At 30.3% G+C, this 23,715-nt stretch overlaps 1 protein-coding gene across 3 annotated transcripts in view; it reads left to right on the forward strand.

The window, feature by feature from the left end:
- Window positions 1-351: 351 nt before the first annotated feature.
- Window positions 352-23,715, forward strand: part of LOC125073411 (eyes absent homolog 2) — a 40,915-nt gene continuing 17,551 nt past the window's right edge. Inside the window, exons 1-2 of one of the 3 annotated variants that reach the window (XM_047684228.1) lie at window positions 352-736; window positions 21,708-21,933. In XM_047684228.1, the coding sequence (XP_047540184.1) occupies window positions 21,862-21,933 (72 nt within the window). In that variant the 5' untranslated portion in view covers window positions 352-736; window positions 21,708-21,861. The remainder of the gene's footprint in view (window positions 737-21,707; window positions 21,934-23,715) is intronic. The other 2 variants (XM_047684230.1, XM_047684231.1) reach the window with 2 other exon arrangements.

The raw sequence follows: 23,715 nt of genomic DNA on the forward strand, positions 1-23,715 counted from the left end.
ATACAGAATAGCAAAAAAATGAGCAACGCGACATCGTCAGGCAAAAAGCTTTACCGCCTATTCAATACGAGCGAGCAGGACGAGTATATTTACAACGCAAGTCAGCAAGCTCCGTCTTTAAATTATACGTTCTCATAGCCTTGTAGCGGGACGGGTGTTTTGATGAATGCCGGATTTGAGTTTCTGCGCTGTAGCAACACGGACTTTAATATCACATATGTAGAGATCAATTTTAAATGGTTATGTTTGTTAGTTAAGATGTTTTAGATTCGATTGGAAATTTAGTAATGGGGGGTGCTGGACACAGACACCGAAGTCGGGGTTTAGAATTTCAGTACAGCTTCGGATAGCTGCGAAGCACTGCTTTTGTTGGGCGTCCAATTGTTTGCCGAGGAATTCTTTTTTTTTTAATTTCCTTCGGCCTATTATCGGGTGAATAACAAACCGGAATTTTATAACATGTCTTTTAACTGACAAAGCTCCGTTTAAATAGTATTACATTACAAAACAGTGGACGTTCAGTGATGGTGTTTGTGTAATAATTTCTTTTAATACGGGAAATGATTGCTGAATTAAATACTTTATCGGGTAAGTGAGGTGAATGCAAAGATTAACCGGTTTTGATGAAACTGTGGTGGTGTGGTAAAACAATGGCATGGTCGATTTTGTAGTTTAAAAACGCATGCAAAAATGTTAAAAAACCAAATGTAGCGGGATGCAGACGATACGCATTGAGGTAAACTGTTTTAAAAGAAATATTTATCTATGAATAAGAATTTAGAATGTTTCTGATAAGATTTTTAAACGAAATTCCAATTTTGAATTTTTTTTTATTGTATTTATTTATTTAAATGATTAAAATGTTAGAATGAAAATAGAACGAACGAATATTTAAAAAAAGAACAGTAGTACAATAAAATTTATTATTTGCGATCTTTGATAAAAAAAAAATATATAAATAAATATTATTTTAGTATTTTCTATTAGTGATTAAAAAATGTAATATGTATGTTAATTGTTATGAAAGTTTTATAGAATTGCAATCTTTTTTTAAAAGATTAATTTTAGTAATTACTTTAAAGTTTCAATCAAAATTGTTATATTGAACTATATTAAATTATGGTAGTTCAAGATTCTAGTTTTAAATGGTTACAAAGCTTTTTTTTTAATATATTTCTTTAGACTACTGAAATATATTTTTACTTGAGTTTTATATACATTTGTATTTTCAATCTCTCATTTCATTTTATTTTTATTATATTGGTAGGAGGACAGAGTAGACCACTTGGTGGTAAGTGGTCACCACTACCCATAGACATTGGCGGCGTTGATATGTTTACCCATTCCTTACATCGCCAATGTGCCACCAACTTCATGAGCTAATATGTTATAATCCCTTGACCCTGTAATTACACTGGCTCACTCACCCTTTAAACCGGAACACAATAATACTAAGTATTATTGCTTGACGAGGTCGAAATAAATTGAAATTTAGACTATTTTAGTACTAACCACGGACATAATAGATTTTTGTCAAAAATTATATTATGCCCGGCTTTTTGAGTATTCTATCACGCTATTTGCAGCCATACTTAAACTTTTGCGTATATAAAAACCATTAAAAAAAACTATTCACAAATATATTTTAACATTATATTCGTCGGTAAAATATATATTATTAGAATCAAATGTTAAATTTATCTTGACTTTATTTGCAACACAGTTTTAAATTTCTATATTTAAATCTATTAGAGACATTAGAGTTACAAGACCAAAATTTCCCAAAAAAAATTACTAAAAATTGTACTAAGCCTTTAAATCTACGTCAAAGTTAATAAATCATATAGTATCATAGTCGGCTTAGCAATATATAAGTTAATTGTAAACAAATATAAAAATAAAAATTAGAATATATATGTTCTTTATTTTGTATCACTATAAAAATAATCCTTGCCTACGCCTTTCTAACTTGTAGTAAAATTAAAAAAAAAAAATACAACAAATATGGTTTATTCAATAAATATTTTGTCTTGTGTTATCTGTGGACTTACTAGTAATTGTACACAAAGGTAAAAATTACACATCAATCTTATCCAAATTTTCTAATAACAAATACATTAAATGAACTTTATTTGAAAAGATCAATATTATTAGATTTATATAAGTATTGTCTAAAATATTTCTAATGTTAAATAAGATTACTACTGTATTTTTATCACCAAAATGATTTTGGGAATAAAACTATTCGGATTATTATCATGAATTCATGACATTTAGAAAAAAAAAATACCGATTGATGTATGTTATAATTACGTATGCACCTACATTTTACCATATATCAAATACGTTTTATTATTATTAAGTACATTTAATACACGTATCGAGTCAAATATTAGTTTTCTACTACTATTTTTTTTTCTTAACATCATAAATATGAATAGTCTGTGACAAATAAGTCTAACTACGATAATCGGTATGTACTTCTTTCCGATTTTAAATTATCTGTAATAAATATATGTAACTATTTGGGTTTTGAGAACTAGAGATATTTAATGCAAAGTTTTTTGTGTCTAGTATATATTGGCTTCCTTAAAAACCGCCGGTTCAAAGTTTGTGTCACTGATTATGGCATAAGCTTAAACTCAAAAAGTATACAGATGCTAGTATTTATCATAAACCTATAATTTCTATATAATAGTAACCTTGATGATACTCCTTATCAATAGGATTAATAATTAATTTATGTGTCGATAAATAGTCAATATTAATCATTATTAATATTAGTATGACATTTTTTTATTTTATACAATATTACATAAGTTAAATTATAATAAAAAAAAATATATAAATATGAGCAAAACTAGAGACGGTCGTATCACTTGTCAGTACTTATTTCTAGAAATATTATAATTAGGGATGTGTATAACTAAATACATGAATACGTAAACCTTGTGTTAATTCTCGTACAAATATCTCTCAGGTTATAAATACGGTAAAACTATTTACAAAATACCTACTACCTAAATAAACGGTACATACAGATCGTAAAAATACGATTTCAAAACTGTCCTCTGATCAATTAATTTCTGTTGAATGATTTATATACATTTAGGCAAACAACATTAAAATCCGAGTCCTTGCGTATTATTGCGATTTTAGTAGAAACGGGGTGAACTGTACTTGTATATAAAACTGATCACTGTTTACAAACGTACGAATGTAAATAAATTAAAAAATATATTGTACTAGCAGAAACTGCGGCCTTACCTACTCGAAATTTATCAAACACAAACTTCCAGTCCCCGTTTTACCGTCTTAGGGGTGAAGTTTCGTAAAAATCCGTTCTTAGTGGATGTCTAAATCCATATAAGAATATAATATAGGCTACCTGCCAAATTTTAAGTTTGTAGATGTTATAGTTTCTGAGATTTCGGATTAATCAGTGAGTGGTATTTAAAAAAATTAACAATAAGTACCTATTTACAGACATTATACATTGTAATGAGTGATACGTGAAACGGAACATAAAATTAACTGTTGATTAGAACAAACCATAAATGATAATATGAAATATCACATATTAACGACTGCTAAGTTATTAACGGACTAAGGATAATTTTAAAATATATTTTGTGGAGTTCTACATTTATACCGGCGGTCTAGGCGGAAAAGCGTTACACAGTTATATTATGACTATATGTTTGATTATTCGTATGCCTAGATAGACTGTCAAAGTGATAAACACGTTGAAAAACTTAGTGCCCTAAATAAAACAAAAATACTCGAGATTTTCGGCTTCCAAAATAGTATACACTAATGGTAATAAGGTTAAGGTTCATAACGTACGTAAATATAATATGATTTGCTCAAGTAAAGTTCTGCCACACGTGTGTCTAGCATCGGAGCGGCGTGACGGAATGAACTCTTCACCTTTTTAGGATAAGAATGAGTTTTTGAACAATAGAACATTTAAGGGCCGTTTGCTATAATTATCAATAGCATGTTCTAAGTCTCCTTAATTTAAAAAACCTAAAAAGAATATCTTCAAAAAATAATTATACTAAGTTTGAATATACGAACGATAATGTTTATGCACAGTTCGTGTATTGTTTTAATTTTTACTTCTGTAGTACGGAGGTTATTACCAAATACGAAGGAATTTATTAAACACGCTTTTTACGTGCGGAATGTTTATGTAAATGATTTTAGAATTTTAATTACAAGTTAAATAGAAAAGTAGTATTAAACGAGTTGTAATTACAAGGTTTAATCTCATTAAGGATTTTATATATTTTAAGGCGATGTATCCGCATCCTAATGGCGATGCAGAAGTATCTTAACAGGCTGTCATTATCTCCAGAGATCATTTTATTGCTCAAGTTGGATACAGTGTATGCTATGTGTCTGGAACTTAAACTATTAAGGTATTTTAAGATAAATTCTAGTATATAGTAATTTCTGTGGTTTTTGTTTAATATTATTGTATATACACTCATCAATTTGAGTTACAATAATAGGAATATTTATATGTGCCTTCACGTAAAAAAAAATTTTTGCGAACATAGAACAGAACATAGGCTAGTTGCTGAGTTATTATATTATTTTAATCTGTTTCGATAAATGCAATGAATTCAATATTTCTAACGTTCACATGGCGAACTTCCATAAAAACTTCCCTCTTAAGTTTCACCCTCTCAGTTGATGAATTTTCAAAAAAAAAATAACAATTTTTTTTAACTCATTAACATAAGCCTAAATATATGGGTTATTTACATAACTTGTACATAACCATAAATAATAAGGACAATAAGTTACACTCTTTGTAAAAAAAAACATTATACCATACCATATCTTATAATATACTAAATCCTAAGATTATTTAGAAGTTGTAAAATATATTATAAATAAATTATAAATTACCGATATCCTAATACAAACCTGATATAGGAGATTCAATATGAAAAATCCTCTCTTATGAATAATTACGAGAAAATTCCCATGAATTTTTTCCCGTTTATTCCAAAATTTTATCCTGTAGAACCTATCAGTTTAGGCTGTACGTTGCATCAGTCAGTCATTTTAAAAGGTTATTAAGGTGATATCAAATTTCCATGCATAAATTGATAGAACTTCAGAAACCTTGACGCAATTTTAAAGTTTTCATAACAGTTACCAAAACTCAGCTAACGCTATCAGTTATCATTATCAGCGATGGATAAACTGCCAGTATTGGATAAAAAAATAATCGAGATAGTTCTCGGCATATATATAATAAGTCTGACTTTGTTGCAAGTAACCATTATATTTATATTTCGATTTTAATCAAATATTACTTTATATTTAATATTATTTATCTTTAAAGGCTCGATACATCGATAGAGTAGATTATTAACATTCGTTTAATTTAAACCGTAAGCCAATAATATACAGATTGATGACATTATTATATTTAAACAAATATACATGTACATTTACAAATACATTTCAATTGAACACATTTTTAACCGTAAATAAAATAGTTATTTTCATTCTAACTTCACTTAAAGCTTTACAGAAAAGGTTTTAAACTAAGATCAAATAAAAAATAAAAGAAATGCGTTAACGGTTTTTAAAACGCGTGTCTTTGCTGGTCTATTTCCAATTCTATTTTAAAAAAACCCTATCAGGCTTTTTTATGTTACTTATTTCATTGAGTTTGTAGAATGGGGAATTCGAAATTTAAATATTTGAAAAAAAAATAACTAGACAAAAATCTTATGGCATGTGTTCAAAATTTTTCGAATATCGTAACGAAAGAATGTTGTATGATAAAAACATAACATATAAATGAAAGCCGTAACTTAATGTATAATGTCATAATGGAATTTTATCTATGTAATGTTGAATGAACTGTGATACAAATACGTTACTTTAATAAAGGTTTTTCTGAGAGGGTTGTCTATTCGCTGTGTCTTCTTCTTACGAATGTCAAAAAGAGAGAAAACATACCGATGATGAGCAGTTTAAGGCTACTATTATGAATTGTAAAGTTAAATACCATATTTAAATAAAAGTATTCCCACTGTTGGACGTCTTATCCTCTTTTAAGGAACTCAATTCACCATGCTGAGGTTTCAAGCGCAGGACCAATGGTTATACATGCTTTTCAAGGCAATAACAACACTACCAACTTCTAGACACAGGGCTACTACTGACAATTTCTCGAAATATTTTCTTCCTTTCATGACGGGGTGAGGGCGGTGTTACGAGGCATTCAGCTCGAAATTATTGTTGAATTAAACTTAAATATTTAAGGGAGGTCCAACGTGCGGCCATAAGGATTTTTAGGAAAAATTGTATTTTGGCATATAGTCAAAAAATGGATACATACTTAGAAAACGAGTTTATTTCTCATGATAATAAACGTTTAGATCATTAAAGCAAGTATAGCGTGATGTGCACATACAGACGAAAATATATATTAAAAGAAAAAAATAATTATATAGGTAAAACGATTGTATTATATTATACAACAATAATAACATATAAGAAGGACCATGTTATTTAAAAATTATGAAATCACTTTTAAAATATACTTTTGTAGACAAAAACTTTTAGTTTACATGAATAAAAATTTAAAATGCACGTCATTCGAATAGGCCCTTAAGAGCACATTTCACGAGTTTAATTTTATCGATTATACCAAGAAGAACCGAAATGAAGCTCAAAAGAAAAGGAAATTTAACTATATGTTTTTCATCAATCATATAGTTACAAAGTAAATTGATTATTTTTTGATATTGGAGTAATATTTTTATTTTTATCGTTGTTCAAGTACTGTGGTGGCACTATGGATATGCAGAAACAGAACTCAAAGGACATGACTTTTTTTATGAAATGCCGTGCAAATGTGCCAACTGTACTGTTGATGGTGATCAGCCAAAAATACGCCTGGGAACTGAGTTATTATGTCTTTTATGCCTGTAGTTATACGGGCTCACACACCCTTTAAACTGGGAACTCAAAAATACAAATAAAATTGCTGCTTGGCTGTAAAATATATGTTGAGTAGGTGGTACCAGACGGGCTTACATAAAGCCCTACCACCAACTAAAAAGTAGGCATTTGTACATACCAACGCAATTACTTATTTATACAATATATATTATTTGGTGTACAAAACGCAATATAAATGATATAAATACAAAAATAAAATTATATATGAATCAACCTAATGAACTTAGATTATTTATATAAGAGTGCTGAACTAAAAATATCTGGCCTAACTTATTATCTTGGTGTACCACTTTACTAGTATGCGTGTACTTAGTGGCCAATCGTTGGGCACTATTTTATTCGACGTGTTTTCAACTTTGACAGTTCATCTAGACAAAAAATAATCAAAGCTATTTAATATACCATGTAAACAACACGCACTATACACAAACGTCCCACTGCTGGGCAAATGCTTGCTGTATGAAAATAACGTTTGATAGACGCTAGACGATATCATTATTTTTTTTCATAAATATGCGTGTGTAATACTACCCTATAAAATTCTAACTAGTTTTTGTCTGGCGTAAAAAGTTTATACGAATACGGAGGTCAATCTACCACGCTGCCACCTATACGAATTCAATATAACGTATTTTTGACATATTGTTTCGCCATATTGATATCTTATGCAGTTGAACAAGTACATTATGTAAAGATAATCAACACGCGAAAACGCCCGACCGGTGGTTTGAACTAAAGACTACTACTGGTCCGACTCGGCCTATAATTAAATGTATAAAATGATATTTAAAAACTATATTTTTATGCTTTATATAGTACCTTAATGCAATTCTTAGTAAATGTTACACTACCAGCATTTAGATAAAATAATATCGACTGTACCATGATAATCACAGCGAGAGAAAAGTGTGGTGAAGTTAAACAAAATACAATAACCTTCCCGAGTCACAAAGCTACCGTCGACGCATGAAATACACGTACAGCCACCCACTCGATCACCATACGAAATACCGTTCAAACCACTATAACTTTAAACTTCAACAAAATAAAGCTTAAAATGCTGTGAATGTTTAACGTATAAAGGATAACGTCTGCAAATAGCGGGGCCTAATTAAACAGAGATAGTGAAAAAATGAAAAAAATAACAAAGGCGCACAGTCTTTGTCTACCGAAGCGTGGTCTGGTGGCAATTTCTGCGAATTCCATATTGTTTTAAAACCCTGCGCGTCGGGATTACTTAGCTTATTCATGCGTGTTCATGGAGTAGGGATGCTTGGACGTCGATAGGTTATTGGCTTTAGCAATTAAGGGTTATCGATGAAATGTATAATGATGGGAGACACCCAGAGCCGTGCGTCCCATAGAAAACGATCACTGATTCTGTAATAATTCATTCGTATTATAATCTTAATGCACGTTGTTTAGATTCGGAGCTTCTGATTAGTCTCGTGAACTCCAGTATGCCACCACTCTGATTAAATAAATTTTAATCGTAACACACAACACTAAACCACACATATGTATTATTTCTGAAATAATTTCAAAAGTGTTTCAAAATCACAATAATATTATATTTTCAAAAACATATACTCGATTCGCCTGTATACAATTACGAATCGTTTTATAAATCTTTCGCTCAATCTAATTCAGGGTCATTTTATACTTTAACGCGATTCCGTAGACAATCGATACATCGATGTTGCCATCACTAGCTAGCTCGTGCTCGTAAAAAGAGGACAGTGTACACTTCATTAATAAAAGGTTAAATAATGTCGAAGACGTCATATTGGCTTCGGTCGTTCCGAGATAAAATTTCATATTCTATAGACGAATGTTAAAAATTAAAAAAATATATACACGAAGGTTACTTTTAAAAATTTTTGCACAAATATGGATTAATGGTTAGTTTTAGTATTGAAATAAGAAGGTTTTTTTTACTTACTTATAAGTAAGTATCCTTGTACTACTGGGTCTTCCTCCAGTTCATCCCTTTGGATCCTATACCCATGAAGAAAAGGTTAGGAGCTTAATCCAGCACACTGCTTCAAACGGAGTTGGTGGGTGTCATCGTGTCTATACAAGTAATATAATTTAATACGACTCAGGCACGTTTGTAGGCAACACCGGAACTCTCTATCACGAGATTACTTATGAACACACGTGAAAACTCAGAACCACTAAATTAGGTCCATATTACAGATTTCATTCAAATTATTAACTAATCCTTAAGAAGGAGACAGTTCGCGTGTTGGTAACGATTACAAATTCGAATATCTCGACATATTAGCGTTAAATTCGCTATTTGATCTTTTTTTTTTTTTGCTAGCTAAGTTACATCGACCGAAACGATGAAACTCATATTCATCTCAAGTTTGCTTTAATAATATTTTTTCGTTAAATAATACCAGCTTAAGTAGAAATATATAGACCTCAAGTATTTTTGATTAAAGTGAAGTGACAGACATACAGATACATGATTAAACTGATATCAATAGGATTCCAAATTGTCTATTGAAACATGTAAATTACTTATTAAACAATAATTATTTTATAGTACCTTATATATTAAATACTGGCTATTTGTAGCTAGCTTATGAAACATTTGAAATCATAGTTTTTGATATGATATTGTAATATTATTTTCGGACTCCAAACAAAACACGTTTTCTCTTTATTCCCTAAACCTTAATCGATTCTGAATATTATACATTAAGTCGATTATATAAAGAAACATTTATTTTTCAATAATTATCTTATAGTTTACTATTTTTGTAAAAATAATAAGATGGACGTGTAAACCTGTCTGTTTGATATTGAATTTAAAAAGCTGACGTAAGCATCGACAAAATACATACATACATAGGCTCTGTTATTACATCGGTTACCCAGAATATTGGGTAAATATACAGAGAGGAAAGTAATACAAAACATATCTTAATATCGAACGTCCCACACCACAGACGCACGCAGTCGTCAGTCGCAGTTAGTTTTTTTTATTTTTTTATTTAGTTGTTATACTTAGGCAAAGACATTGTAAAATGTTTTATTTTCATTTTCATAAAATATAAAAAGGAGTGGTCGAAAAAGAAAATTATATACATATATATTTCATTGATTTAATCAGCCTGAAAACTCTGAATAACTATGCGAACATCGTAGAAATTAAACGAAAAGCTATTTAGCACAAGCCAACCGGCGAGCACGATACTTTTTTTTCGAATTTGGAATTCGTGGCCACAACACCCGCATTGTGCGCGTGCGCTGCTCCGGCACTTCCAAGAATGATTTCGTCGAACGAGCGAGACAGCTATACGAATCGTGATGAAGCAAGAAAGGGACGGAATGTGGATATTAATTTTGTTTTTCTTTTAGTTAATCTGTGACCACATGTGGCGATTGTTCTTGGACCTTATGGTCATTCGTCCTGTCTCGTTTATTTTGTCCCTCAGTTTTTTAGGACATGGTTAGTGAACTTTTGAGGGCGTTATTTTAATTAATACGTTTCCGACTCGAATGGTATGTGAGATATTTGATAATGTTAGATGTTTGAGCCCGATGTGGAATGACGAAAGTCAAATTCATTTCCATCGTCATCCGTTTAATTTTATAGTTGTACGAATGTACGGATGGTTATTTTACTAGAAAATTACCTTATACCCCGTTTTCTTTTATTTCTACTGGCATACTTAACTAACCGAGCCTATCACCACGATGATTAGGAAACAACATTATTTATACTTAAAGCTATAAATTTAATGATATAAATGATACGGTAACTCGAAGTACCGCTATTTTTGGTTTATATATTGTTATTGGAATATTGTCTTATTTATATAGACAGACTATGCAATTTATTCGGTCAATAACACCGCAATCAAATTCATCAATATCAGCTCTAAATATTTTATTAATTTTAAATTATGTCATTCTAAGTTTCACGACAACCATAAACAATTGCTACTTATTGCTACTATATACTTATAAAAATAGACAAAAATCGTTATCTTAAACTAAATAAAAATAATTAATCCGAAATAACGGCAGCCAAAATTAAATATTTTATTAAATGTTACAGCTTTAAATGAATAATCTGGAATTTAATCATTAGGTACATAGGTAATAATGCAGTGATTATAATATATTAGCTTACCATAGCCTGTAAGAACCGAATTATAAATATGCAAGACATTATTATAGCTTTAATATTATAATAGAAAAAATCATAATATTAGTTAGACACAGTACTTTTCCCCCAAAACGAAAAAGACAGTGTTCAAAACAAATTAGAATATTCTATAGAGGCGATATGATGACATTTTTGAATTTAGAAAATAATTATTTTTATTATTGTGCAATTTTTGATTACGTCACTAGCTATTTATATTTCGAACCAACAATATTCAAGATTTCATTGTGTGCGGTCGTCCTTAGCGGATGCATTGTTTAAGACTCGGTATTTTCGGTAATTTATTTCGTGAGTAATCACTGTAAACATTTATTTTTAATGTTGCTATTCCGGTAATTTACTTTTTAATCTAAACGTTTTATTTGTTGAAAATGCTTTGATTGGTAATTCAGGAATGTTTGTGTACCAACCTATCTTTACGTACTTAAAATTATCGGTACAATTTGTAATCAAATCAAAAACCATTAATTTTTATCGAAAGGTGAAAGTTTATCTTAAAAAAAAAAAAACAATAAAAACTAAACTGATATACAGAGATTAATTAAATAAACGGCGACTCAAAATTGACCTAGCCCAGACCCTGTGCTACCACCACTCGACTTGAGAATCTTTCTCAAGCTAGTTAGCGCCTGCCCTTGAAATGAAAAAAAATGAAATACTTTATTTTTAATATATGTGAAATCTTATAAAAGTATTTTTTTATATAAAATAAAAAAGATTTCAAAAAAGGTCAACTTTTAAATATTTCAAAATAAAAAAAAACCTTACTCATCCATCTTTCTCTCCTCTAACTAACAGCAGTCAGTCAAAATAATTATAAATTCATACTTTGTACCAGGAACGCAGGAATGTGTAAGAGGCTGTCTGATAAAAATCTCGGTCCTTTCAACGTCCCTTATCTGTACGTATCAGTTCGAGCGACGAATTTTTGTTTACCGTATCTCGATCTATTTATAAAAACTGACGATTTAACGTGGATTATGTTAGAATTAGGCAGATGAATTTGTTGTATTTCTTTTGTTATTTACTGCATCTTGTATGAGTGTAAATAATTTATAATGATTTCAATCTGTATACGTAGTAGGTACTGCATGGGTTTTGAATCTAACTTTTTTTTTAATAATAACAATACAGCACAAATATCGGTATTCATTTGTTAATAAGAGTACCATGATCTAATATGCAAAAGCCGCCAGCCATTTCTATTGCTTTTACATAAAGATCCATATGTATTTTTTTTAAACTCGGTCAAATGAGCAGTTAGAACTTTAATGGTCAACATGCGTCACCATCGTCGTACTTTGAAATATATAAGCAATTCCTTACAATGTTATTACCCGAGACGGTCCAGTGGTTAGGAAACGCGAATCATAACTGAACATTTCTGGTTCAAACATGGCAAACTAGGACCGCTGAATTTCCTTGAGCCTAATTTGTATATAATAAAAATCATGCTCGACGTTGAAGAAAAACATCGAGAGGAAACTGGCATGTGTCGGATGACAATCTACTACACATCCAAGTTCTATGCTATCCAAACAAATGGTGGTTAACCCAGCAATGGAACCTTTAATGGCTGTTACTTCATCTTTACACTGTCAAGACGCCACCAATAATTGGATCTAAGAATGCCCTTGTACTTCGTTATCCTTTAAATCGGTCCAGAACGGTAACTATATTATCTGATTTGGAAGACAACGAACTCCCACTCAAGTTCTAAGGTATGGTTGCCTTACCACAATATAATGCAACAGTTAATTTTGCTCCTAATGACAAAGTGCGTTAGTAGAGTAACTTACGTGTTAAGCCGTTAGTATTGCGTACTCTCTTGGGTCTTTGAATTGCGTGCCAAAATCTATTCCCTTACCTCCACAATAATAAGAGTTAGGGAATAGGGAGTGCACCAATGCGGGCCGCTATGGTCGAAACTCGACTCGACAATAGTATGTATTTGATGTGGTAGGTGATCACAGCTTAATCACCAATTGTCATAACATTACGAGGAGCAAAAAAGACTATTTTTGTTTGATTTAAAAAATACTTGAAACGAATACTTATTTATTTACCATAGGCATGACTAGAATTAGAACAAGCAAGGATCTCATGAAACGCCTAGTGGCCATGTCTCTACGTCATAGAATAATTCTCTTCTATATGAGTAAAAGTAAAACGAGGGCGAATAATGTCCACCGCGTCGATTAAAACGCCTAAAAATGCCGATTCTACTAATACAAATATTCCATATCTGGACTGCTTTATACGTCTGATCTGTATTTCGTTACTAAGGTGTTTAAAAATAAAAGTATTTTTAAACAGTTTTCAAACAAGGAATTGTTTATCTATAACGGTGCCTACAATAATGTTGCAAATTAATCGAAATCCAATCGCTGTGAGTCGGTGCTTTGATAATGACACCTTAGACAACTTAGCGTTTGCGTTTTGCAAACCCATATTTTCTTTTCTGTGTTTTTTACAAAAACATTAAATAACAATGAGTTATATGGGCAACGGGCATGCTAAGACTTGAGTCAAGAGATTTTTTTTTATAAATGTTTGAGGACTGTTTTTTTAATTGTACGTGACCACGCCGATGCTGTACGATACACGTCTTAAGATTTTGATAATCAACAAAAGAAAATGAGAACAGAATTAGCTATTAGAAATATATTTATAAATGTTTTTTGGACAATAAAATAATGCAACAAACTTGGAAAGACTCGTTACCTAATATTTTCGAATATATATTTTTTCTTAATTCATAGTTTTTTACGATATGAGCTTTCATTAATAAACAATTATCTTTAAGCACTTTATCTTACTTGTTAGACTTGTTAGGCATTTGTTTCGTAAATACTTATTGCAAAACGATGACATCATCGTGTTTGGCGTATCGCGACCACCAGCCGAGCATAGCGTAAGGTGTACTCCTGATATGGGTCCAATGTAAACAGCAAAGTGCCATGCCTAGCATGTTCTGATCGCCTGGTATTTCGTTATCACTACGCAGGCGAAAGTTGATAAACAAAAAAAAAATGTTGAATAAGAAAAAAAATTAACGTTACATAAATTTATTTTATATGTATGTATGTTATGTTGTCGCGTTTGCTTGATCTTGGCTTGAATTTACAAAGAATTCCTTGTTGTGTTAACTATTTAGATTATTATTATTGCATTAAATGGACATAAATTATTTAAAAAAACTACATCGAAAATACAAAACTCCCTTTCAACAATAGAACTACCAAATTAAAAGGACGTTGCCTATCTATTATTTAATATTAAAGTAATGTAAACTAACAAAAGCGCGAAGATGAATAAGACATTATCAATACAAGATAAAGCGTACTAAAAAACAACATTTATTCCCATACCCATAAAGTTTAGATTTCGGGAATCATCCTAATTATTCAATTGTTCGAAATTCAATTTAGCTTCGGACGGAAGGGGCGTGGTTTATGCTGGGCGGGGCGCGGGAAGGAGATAGGACGGCGCGGATGTTCGAAATTCAAATTTCGCATCTGTCAGTGGCATATATATCTTATACAATATAGTTAGAACTGCGCTGTTTGCAGGCCAGTTGTTCAAAAATAGAAAGAGACAGTAATGTCTGCTTTATCTCTTCGACATTGTTAGATATATTGGTGTAAAGGTATCGTCAGTTCGTGTTACGAATTTATACTATTTACGTCTATTTTATATAAGTACACGAATTGTTACAATCCTCATACATATTTGAAAAACGAATAACTTGACTAGGTACCTACTTATTTATTAATTTAACACTTAATTATATCAGACCATCAAATGAAATAGGTAAGTAAAAAAAAAACAATTTAGAATTGTGAGTTTGTACCTACCTATAAATTAAATGCTTAATTTTGTCATCAACCCAATGATTCTAAATTGTAATATTAAGTAGGTACCATTTATACATGAATATTAAAAAAAAACTATTAAATTCGATAAAAAAAAGTTTAGGTACCTAAGGATTGTAGTAATTTTTTTGGGAGTGTTAGAAACAGACGATGATTGTATCTCAATTCTACCGACGGCTACTCATACTAATCAAAACTATACTAACAACAAAACTTTAATATTTAATTTTACTAAATCATTTACGAACAAACTTTTTTAAATTATGAAAGTAAAAACCAGTTTTTTTCCATATTTGTAAAAATATTTGTTTGTAATAAATGATAAAAAATACTATTAAAGAAATACCTATAAGTACCTACAGTTTTGTTTGCGATTCCAGTGTCCCCGCCAAGGTCGAAATGTCATCGGAAGTAAAAACAACGAGAACGCAAAACGATTTTATCGCTTTGTGAACAAAATTTACGCAAACAAAACCTACTTTACGTAATTGATGAGTGAAATTATGATAAACACTGTTCCGTACAATTCATTACTATTTGTATGTAATCATTAGTGACAAAAATATACATACAATACCTTCCAGACCGAATTATATTTTAAAAAAAATTAAAAATCAATGTTTCCGCTTGCGATTTCACCCGCTTTTAAGGGATTTTTTGTGTAGGGGTACTGTTAGATGTTAAGTACATTTTTCCGGGATAAAAGTAACCTATGTACTATTTAAGATAATAATAATATCTATGCCAAAAATCATTAAAATTCGTTCAGCAGTTCTGGCGTTATTAAATAAAAAGCATCTATCCAGACTTTCGCATTTATATGAGTAATATCTATAAATTATCACAGGCCTTTTTTTTTTAAATAAAAAGTATTTCTAGAATTTATTAAAATAATAATTAACGATAAACCAATCACTGGAGATTTTAATCAATTTAAAAAATTAACGTATAAATGATATCCATGTGTGCAACGTTTAATAAATAAAATGTATAAAACTTCTTCCGTCTGAACATTAAGTAAATCCGATTACGAGTAATTTGGCGAAGGCATCGGATTAAAATCGATTAATTTATGCCTAACGTCGTGCAATGTTATCTTACAATCTTTGTGCCGTTTTGTCGTCGCCACCGAGCTTTATGCTTCGTTTAGATTTTACAGGATAGTAAAAAGTATGCATATTTTAATTAATAATAAAAAATATATAGTAAAGATACTTCATATTTTATACACGCGTATTACTTGTTAGTAAACATAAAAACAGTACAGACAAAATACATGAAATGCATATGCGTTTAATTTATTTTATCTACACAAACAAAATGTACTTAAATAAACTATCATTCAGAAAATAATATAATCTCTATATTAATGTGAAATTGCATAATATTATTGTAAGAAAATATATATAAAAATAAATATTTTAATATTTTTATATGCAATGATAAATCAAATTAGATAAAATCTACAACATTATTGATATCGAGGAATTTCGTATAATTACGTCTTATGAATATTTATTAACATTAGTATTTTGACGTGTTGACTTGTACTGTTTATTTGATGCTCGTTGACTATTTAAAAAAAAAGTATTTTGATAAATAAATCAACGAGTAGTAATAAGCGCATGAGACTATAATTGTTTAGCAAATACAATTCATCGGCTCTGCTACATAGTAGAAAACTTGTAAGGTTTAAAAGAAACGATATGCTTATAATATACCTTGCTGTATTAAAACTTGCATAAACTTTAAGTACCTACTTAACCTTTAAATGTATCGATTAGGTATAGCAAATTTACAAAACAATTATCCCATTTAATTTCTAAGATTGTATGTGGTTGCAAATATTTTTATTTTTAAATTAATAAAATAAAAACAGTAAAAAATTAATATAACATATAGTACACGCAAATAATAAATTGAATGCGTCGCAAAAAAAATATGTACATTATAAATCCATATTCACAACTTAACTGATATTTTTTGTTATACAATGTAGAGTCAATTCAAACGAACCTCCACGGACGATCACGAGCAATCGATTTTAATTCGATCGTAAACACTATCACATTATCGACTCGCACAGACGGCGTGACGTATTGCCATTTATTTAAAATTCAAATCGAACAAGTTTTTAAACACGAAAAAATATATTCATGTTTAAAAAAAGAACATTAAAATTAGACTGCAGAATAAAAAAAATGCTATATTGTAACTTAAAAATGTTTGCATTTTAAGTTCTTTTCTTAATAAAATGTCTTATTTTCGTATATTTTTCTGTCTGTAAAATACGTTTTTGTTAGGTATGTGTAATTTTGTATAAAGGCTTTAATTTACCAACCCGCAGTAAAGAGGTTGGTTAGTGGTTCTAAAATAAATAAATAATTTATAGATATGCTAGTGAAGAGATAACAGTTTTCTTCCGGCGGAATAGAAGGCAGCTACCCAATCTTAACCTTTCGCTATTCAAAGAGCAGACTCCCTTACTCAGCTATTTTTTGTTAAGTGTGTCTATTGGATGCTAGTCAACTACCAGTTTAGTGGTAGAAGAATCTATCAGAAAAATAAATACTAACGAGTTATCGTCAAGCTAGCAGCTTAGCCTATAATAATCCTGACAAATTCTTCATCACGATGAATATTTACAATTGTTCTATACTAAAGATTTTATAAAATTGTATCGTTAAGGACTTGCATAGCGAATTCTTTCAATTGATGCAAGAAGGCATCCTTTATTTTGACATTAATTCAAGCAACATAGACTAAACATTGTTATTATTGCAAGCGAAGACGGAATAAAGGTAAACAAAACTTAGAGTCATGTATATCACGTGATGGCCCATATCATAAAAAAAGTACTAATATCCACTTTAATTTTACTTCCGATGTTCTGGTAACTACATTGTTGACGCCATTTTGCCTCTAATCTCGGCCAATGATAACGCGATTTTTATAATAGATAACCTCATAAAAATGTTAACACTGCTAACTTTTATCTTCTTAATAGACAAAACTTATAGGTGGGTTTGCCTTACATCGCGGTAAACCCAGACCCTCATATACTTAAAAATTGATAGAACACTTGGACCTTGAAGTAATAGTGCAAATATTTTTACTAAAAGTCTAACAACATCGCTTTAATGCGAGTTTTAAGAAAAACCATTATTTGTCACGGATTACTCATTCTTTTAATATACCATTACATAGTATAAAACAAAGTTGCTTAACGCTCTGTCTGTCCCTGTGTATGCTTAGATCTTTAAAATTACGAAACGGATTTTGATGCGTTTTTTTTAATGAATAGAGTGATTCAAAGGAAGGAAGGTTTAAATGTATAATGCATGCACGATATAGTAGAGAAATACTGATAATTTTCGAGGTTTCTAATGTGATGTCGTAAATAAACACATTTTTTTGCGCTTAGGTACTTATTATTATATTGCTTATGCCGTTTGAACTCTACGAGATAAATCAAAATAATGTACTACAGTATTGTACACTTTAAAAAGATTTAGAAAAAAGTCCGTGAAGGTATAAGTCTATTTCTTAGGGATAGCCCACAATAAGCATTTCTTATCCTTTACTTTAAAAAGTAAAGTATATATATATATATAGCGGTATACATTGTCTAATGACTTGCAAACTGTGAACGTTGTATATCAAGACATTCTGTAGTATATTTAGTATCGGCAATGCATTCTTTATAAAAATAACAAACTCTTGCCTTTTAAATTAATTACAGTTTATAATATATAATTTGTGTCTATGCAATTAAATAATCGTTTTTAAATAACTTTAATACAATCGATTCACATTTATTTTAATTTTATTTGTTTTATAAAATATAAGAAGAATGACGCGAAATTTGGAATAAAAAAAAAATATATATTTTATTATTTGATCAAGGCACTAAAAGGAATCAAAAATTATTATAGTAGATTGTATTACCATTGGCACCAGAGACAGTACAGCAAATCTCAATCGGTTGTATGGTATGGTAGATATTACCCGTTTGTGTGGCACTAGCTTAAAATCATTCGCAAAAGATCACCCTTACACAAACAAATACAGATAAATAAACGCTTTTAAATGTAAGCGTAATAATATTCCATACAAACTTGCAACTACCGTTCAAAAAATTTTATTAAATAAAAACAAGTTTCTACAACTCAAGATATGTTCGTAAAATAATCTTAAATTATCCGAATGATGCTCATAACGTCTCGTGTTAAAGGAATGCCCGTTAGTTTTCATTATATATTACCTAGAAGACCACAGAACATAACTAGCAACGAGATTTTAACCTTTTTAGTTTTTTAGCTATTTTTGTCCGGTTACTATATTCAAGAAACGTTCGTTTTCCATATGGATGCTAGAATTGTCTATGTCTGCTAAACGTCACTTTTCTGACGTTTGTTTTTTTTTTATTTTGACTTGACGCAGACAAACGAATGAATAAACGAGAGAAATAATAATAATAGACGAGACAATGCCAAAATAATCTGTGCATGGTACAACTAAAATCCATTAGACTGAGGATTGAATAGAAATTACTAAAATGTAGCGTTATATAAGACACTATATTGTACTGCCAAACGTACTTACGCCAAATATTCTTAGTATTGTTGTGATCTGGTTTGAAAGGTGAATAAGCCGGGGTAAATAGAGGCACAAGGGACATAACATCTTAGTTCCCAGGGTTGGATTTAATGTAAGGAATGTTTGTGAATATTTCTTCCTGTGTCTATGAGGTGAATACTACAAGGTACATTTTCCCATGCGCCCACCTATTTTATATTAAAAAATATTCATTTGTCTTTCATTAAGTATGACGTCATTAGATCCCCATTCGATTCGAATAAATCAGAGTTATGACAGATATTTTAAAATACACAAGGACACTTATAAAATAATTATTAATTAATTAAAATAATCTCAGTTCTAAGAGGTTACAATTTAAACACGCTTGTTTTAATGATATGACTGTAGGCCCCCCGGTGTGATGGGGTCAGGCGTTCTAATTGTCGGGTGACAAAGATTGCGGTTTAAATGGGACACATTTATAAGAGCATTCATTTGTACGTAATAGTTGTAGTATATCAGAGTTGTGCCAGAACATAATGATATTAATGATATTTTTATCTTTTGAACTCTTCTTTATTACTTAAAATTATTTAGTCGATATTAAAGAATAAATATAATTTTATTATACGATTAAATTATCGATTATATGATTTTTTTAAATTGTTGAAGTACTTATTTTATTTTATCAATTTGTACGCTTAATTTATTAAAGTTAATTGAATTAACAAACATAAGAAAGGATCACGATTCTAACTAATCGATTGTTTTAATGTTTTAGTAAAATTATTATGCCGGTAAATTTTAATGTTTACATTTTTCGTGGTTCTCAGGGTTAAAGTGAACATAGAGATCTGCATATGTTGGATTAAACATCTGCCAAATCTGTACTCACAAATCCGCATTGAAGCAGGGTAGAATACATTTCAAACCTTCTCCTCAAACGGACATGAAGCCTTAGCCAGCTAATGCTACCCGTTAAGATACTTATCCAGCAGTATAGGACGATTGCCCAAACTGCTACTTATGGCCACCCTCGTTGCGTCACGCGGCGAACGCAACGCTACCGTAACCCCCCACCGGCAGACCCTCACCTGTTTTAAACCACACTATTTTATAATACAAAGTAGCCTTATATTTAACATAAACGTCGTTTACTTCTATTTCAAATTTTGAATTTTAAACGAGGAATTAATTCGAAATGACGTATTTTTTTATGAATACCAGAAGCCTTCTTATATGGTCTTCCTCAATTTGAGTGTAACAAATGTGGGAAAAAATCTAATATTTGTACGCTTCATATTTAGATAAGACACTCAGTGTAAATAGATATATTATTTGATCGTATTTATAAAATTAAACATGAGATATTTTTTTCGTAGTGATCACCTGTAATAAAGCTGAACAAAATCTGCAAAATCTAAGCCACAATGACTAATTTAATTTATTAGACTTTACTATTTAAAGTGTATGAGTCATCCCATCTTTTATATTATAACAGACTAACTTGATATTGATATGATATGCTCTATCATAGACAATTTTTCAAATATAAATTGGAGTAAAAAACTTCATAAAGTCTTCAATTGAAACTTCGCGGTTCTGTGTCTCAAAATGTTCAATTAATAATTTCCTCTACAACAGAAGCTGCTAGACCTTAAAAAATGCAATAAAAAACATTCCGATTACGTCAAATCCGATTTGACAACTTGATGAACACGTTCCATCGACATTCGAATTTGAAAACCGTGTGGGTGGTCTGAGCGTGTAATTTTTTTCGTATATTTTTTTTCTTTTGTTTTTATTTTTTCTTTGATGTAGAGCGATGACTAACAGCCTTTCAATAACTAGCCACCAGCGTAGCGTAATGATCGATCTTTTTAGCGTGAAATTCGTAACGGATATATACCAATGAATTTTTATGTCTAAGAGGATAAAATAATGAAATAAAGTTATTATGTAGAAAATTTCGATTTATTACAAGAATGGTTTCGATGTATGTAAAATGTGTTTCGTTTATTTTATATTATTCATTAAATTTTAATTAACAAAAAATATTTCTTTCTAAGGTAACAGTGACGAATAATGGAATACAAATACAAAGCAAAAACATTTCGTGTTTTTTAAACAACTAAGTGTGAAATGACTGAAAAACTTTTCCGCGCAAGAACTGTCAAAATGACATAAATAGTGAGTGAATGGAATGTTCGGTTCGGAAACAGCATGGTGACTCTGATGCCGTGTGGCTACCTCGGCGGCGCTTCACCGCGCTGCAACTTGGATCACGAGCCTAAGGTCAGAATGATACAAAAAACCTTAGACGTAGTTGCAATTTTCCGAACGTTCCCCCTTTTTTTTCAATTAACGCACAATGCACACTGGCACATGCACCGCTTAATCCTTTTGCACGATTTTATTTGCATGTTTTTTTAAGCAATTACCTTGTGCACGGAAGCTTTTGAAACATTTTTTATTTATTCAGGTGTTTATAGTAAGTACAGAGAAAAATATATTAAGGTGCACCTGGTAGAGGGTTGAACGTAAGAAACACCGAATTTCATCGTCCGGATACACAAGAACATAAGTGCGGACAAACTGTTTATGTTTTCCAAGTTGAACGGCGTCAGATCTCATGTTACCCATTCATACGTTAATCTTTAGGGCCCATTAAAAAGTCGTAATACATCGACTGTGGTGTCGTCGTTGGTGTACCTACGGGACAGTACGTCGTTAGCCACCCGATACCAGGCTATCATAAACGCGTAGAGTTAGTTTTCAGACAAATGATGCTTGGTGATTAAATTTGGAATGCGGGGCACCATATAATTATGATAAATATTATTATTATAAAGTATATAATTGGATCAAATAAAGATAATTCTTATCTGTAAAAAGCAGCAGTAAGAAGATAATAACTTTAAAAAAAAACAAAGCAAATTAATCTTAAAAGTAAAATATTAAGTTTCGATAATGACCGACCACTATCGACAATGGTGAAAATAACGTATTTTTAACTTACATCGTTTATCGCAATATAAGTCTGAATAATTTCCCAATGACCGGTAAAAACAATGTACGCTTAAAAAAGTAAAAAAGTAATTCATCGATACACAAAGCCACCCAGAGATAACACCAATAAAAACAAATTTGTACAAGTTGATAGCCGTACACGAGGCGATTTATCGAGCGAGATGTCTCTCTTGATAGTACTCCTTAAATTGTTAAGTTATTTAACTCGATACCAAAACATCGTATGTAACACAATTCAATGACATTCAAAATTTTAATTATTGATTTTAACGTCGTCGTTAGTTATTGAAATATTTTAATAAAGGCAGAAACGTCTACTAACATAATGAGGTTGATATTTCGTTGAGATTTCATACCGCTTGATACTAACTGTTCTCCTGGTACAAGCTACGCCAAATATACAAAGAAAGTGGTAATAAAAAAAAATTATAAATTTAATAGTTTTAAAGAATCCAATCATTATAAAAAATAATTTGAAAATAAGATCAATGTTTCGAATTAAAATTAATTGATTTTTATTTTGATAAAATGATGTATAAAAATAATAATTAGTTAAAAAAATAATTTTATCGTTTATTTGAAACGTAAAAAAATACATGTTTTTTTATTAATATTAGGCAACTTAATTAAATATCAACAAAATATGTGATGTGGATTAGCACAGGAACTTACACATAGATCATACCAAAATCCAAAAAATAAAATATGATTGAAATCTTACAAAATTGGTAAATAAACTTAAGAATATTTATTATTGGTTTATCGAAATAATAAATTACCTAAAAAGATTTAAACTAATTTATAAACTTTAACTTGAAACAAATAACGTTGAACAAACAATAAAAATTAAAAACATACATGAAGTCACCCATTCAAAATAAATCACTATTAAAATTGACATTTCACACGATTTATAAAAAAATATGTCGAATTAATATAACACCAATAAGTATCTTTCGAATTATCAACGATAAAAATAAATATCGTGGTCGATAAATTTGAAAATTTATTTCTCGAGGACTCGGGAGCGCGACGGGACGAGACGAG

This window comes from Vanessa atalanta, chromosome 24 (genome assembly GCF_905147765.1).
Source record: "Vanessa atalanta chromosome 24, ilVanAtal1.2, whole genome shotgun sequence".
NCBI classification, from domain to species: domain Eukaryota; kingdom Metazoa; phylum Arthropoda; class Insecta; order Lepidoptera; family Nymphalidae; genus Vanessa; species Vanessa atalanta.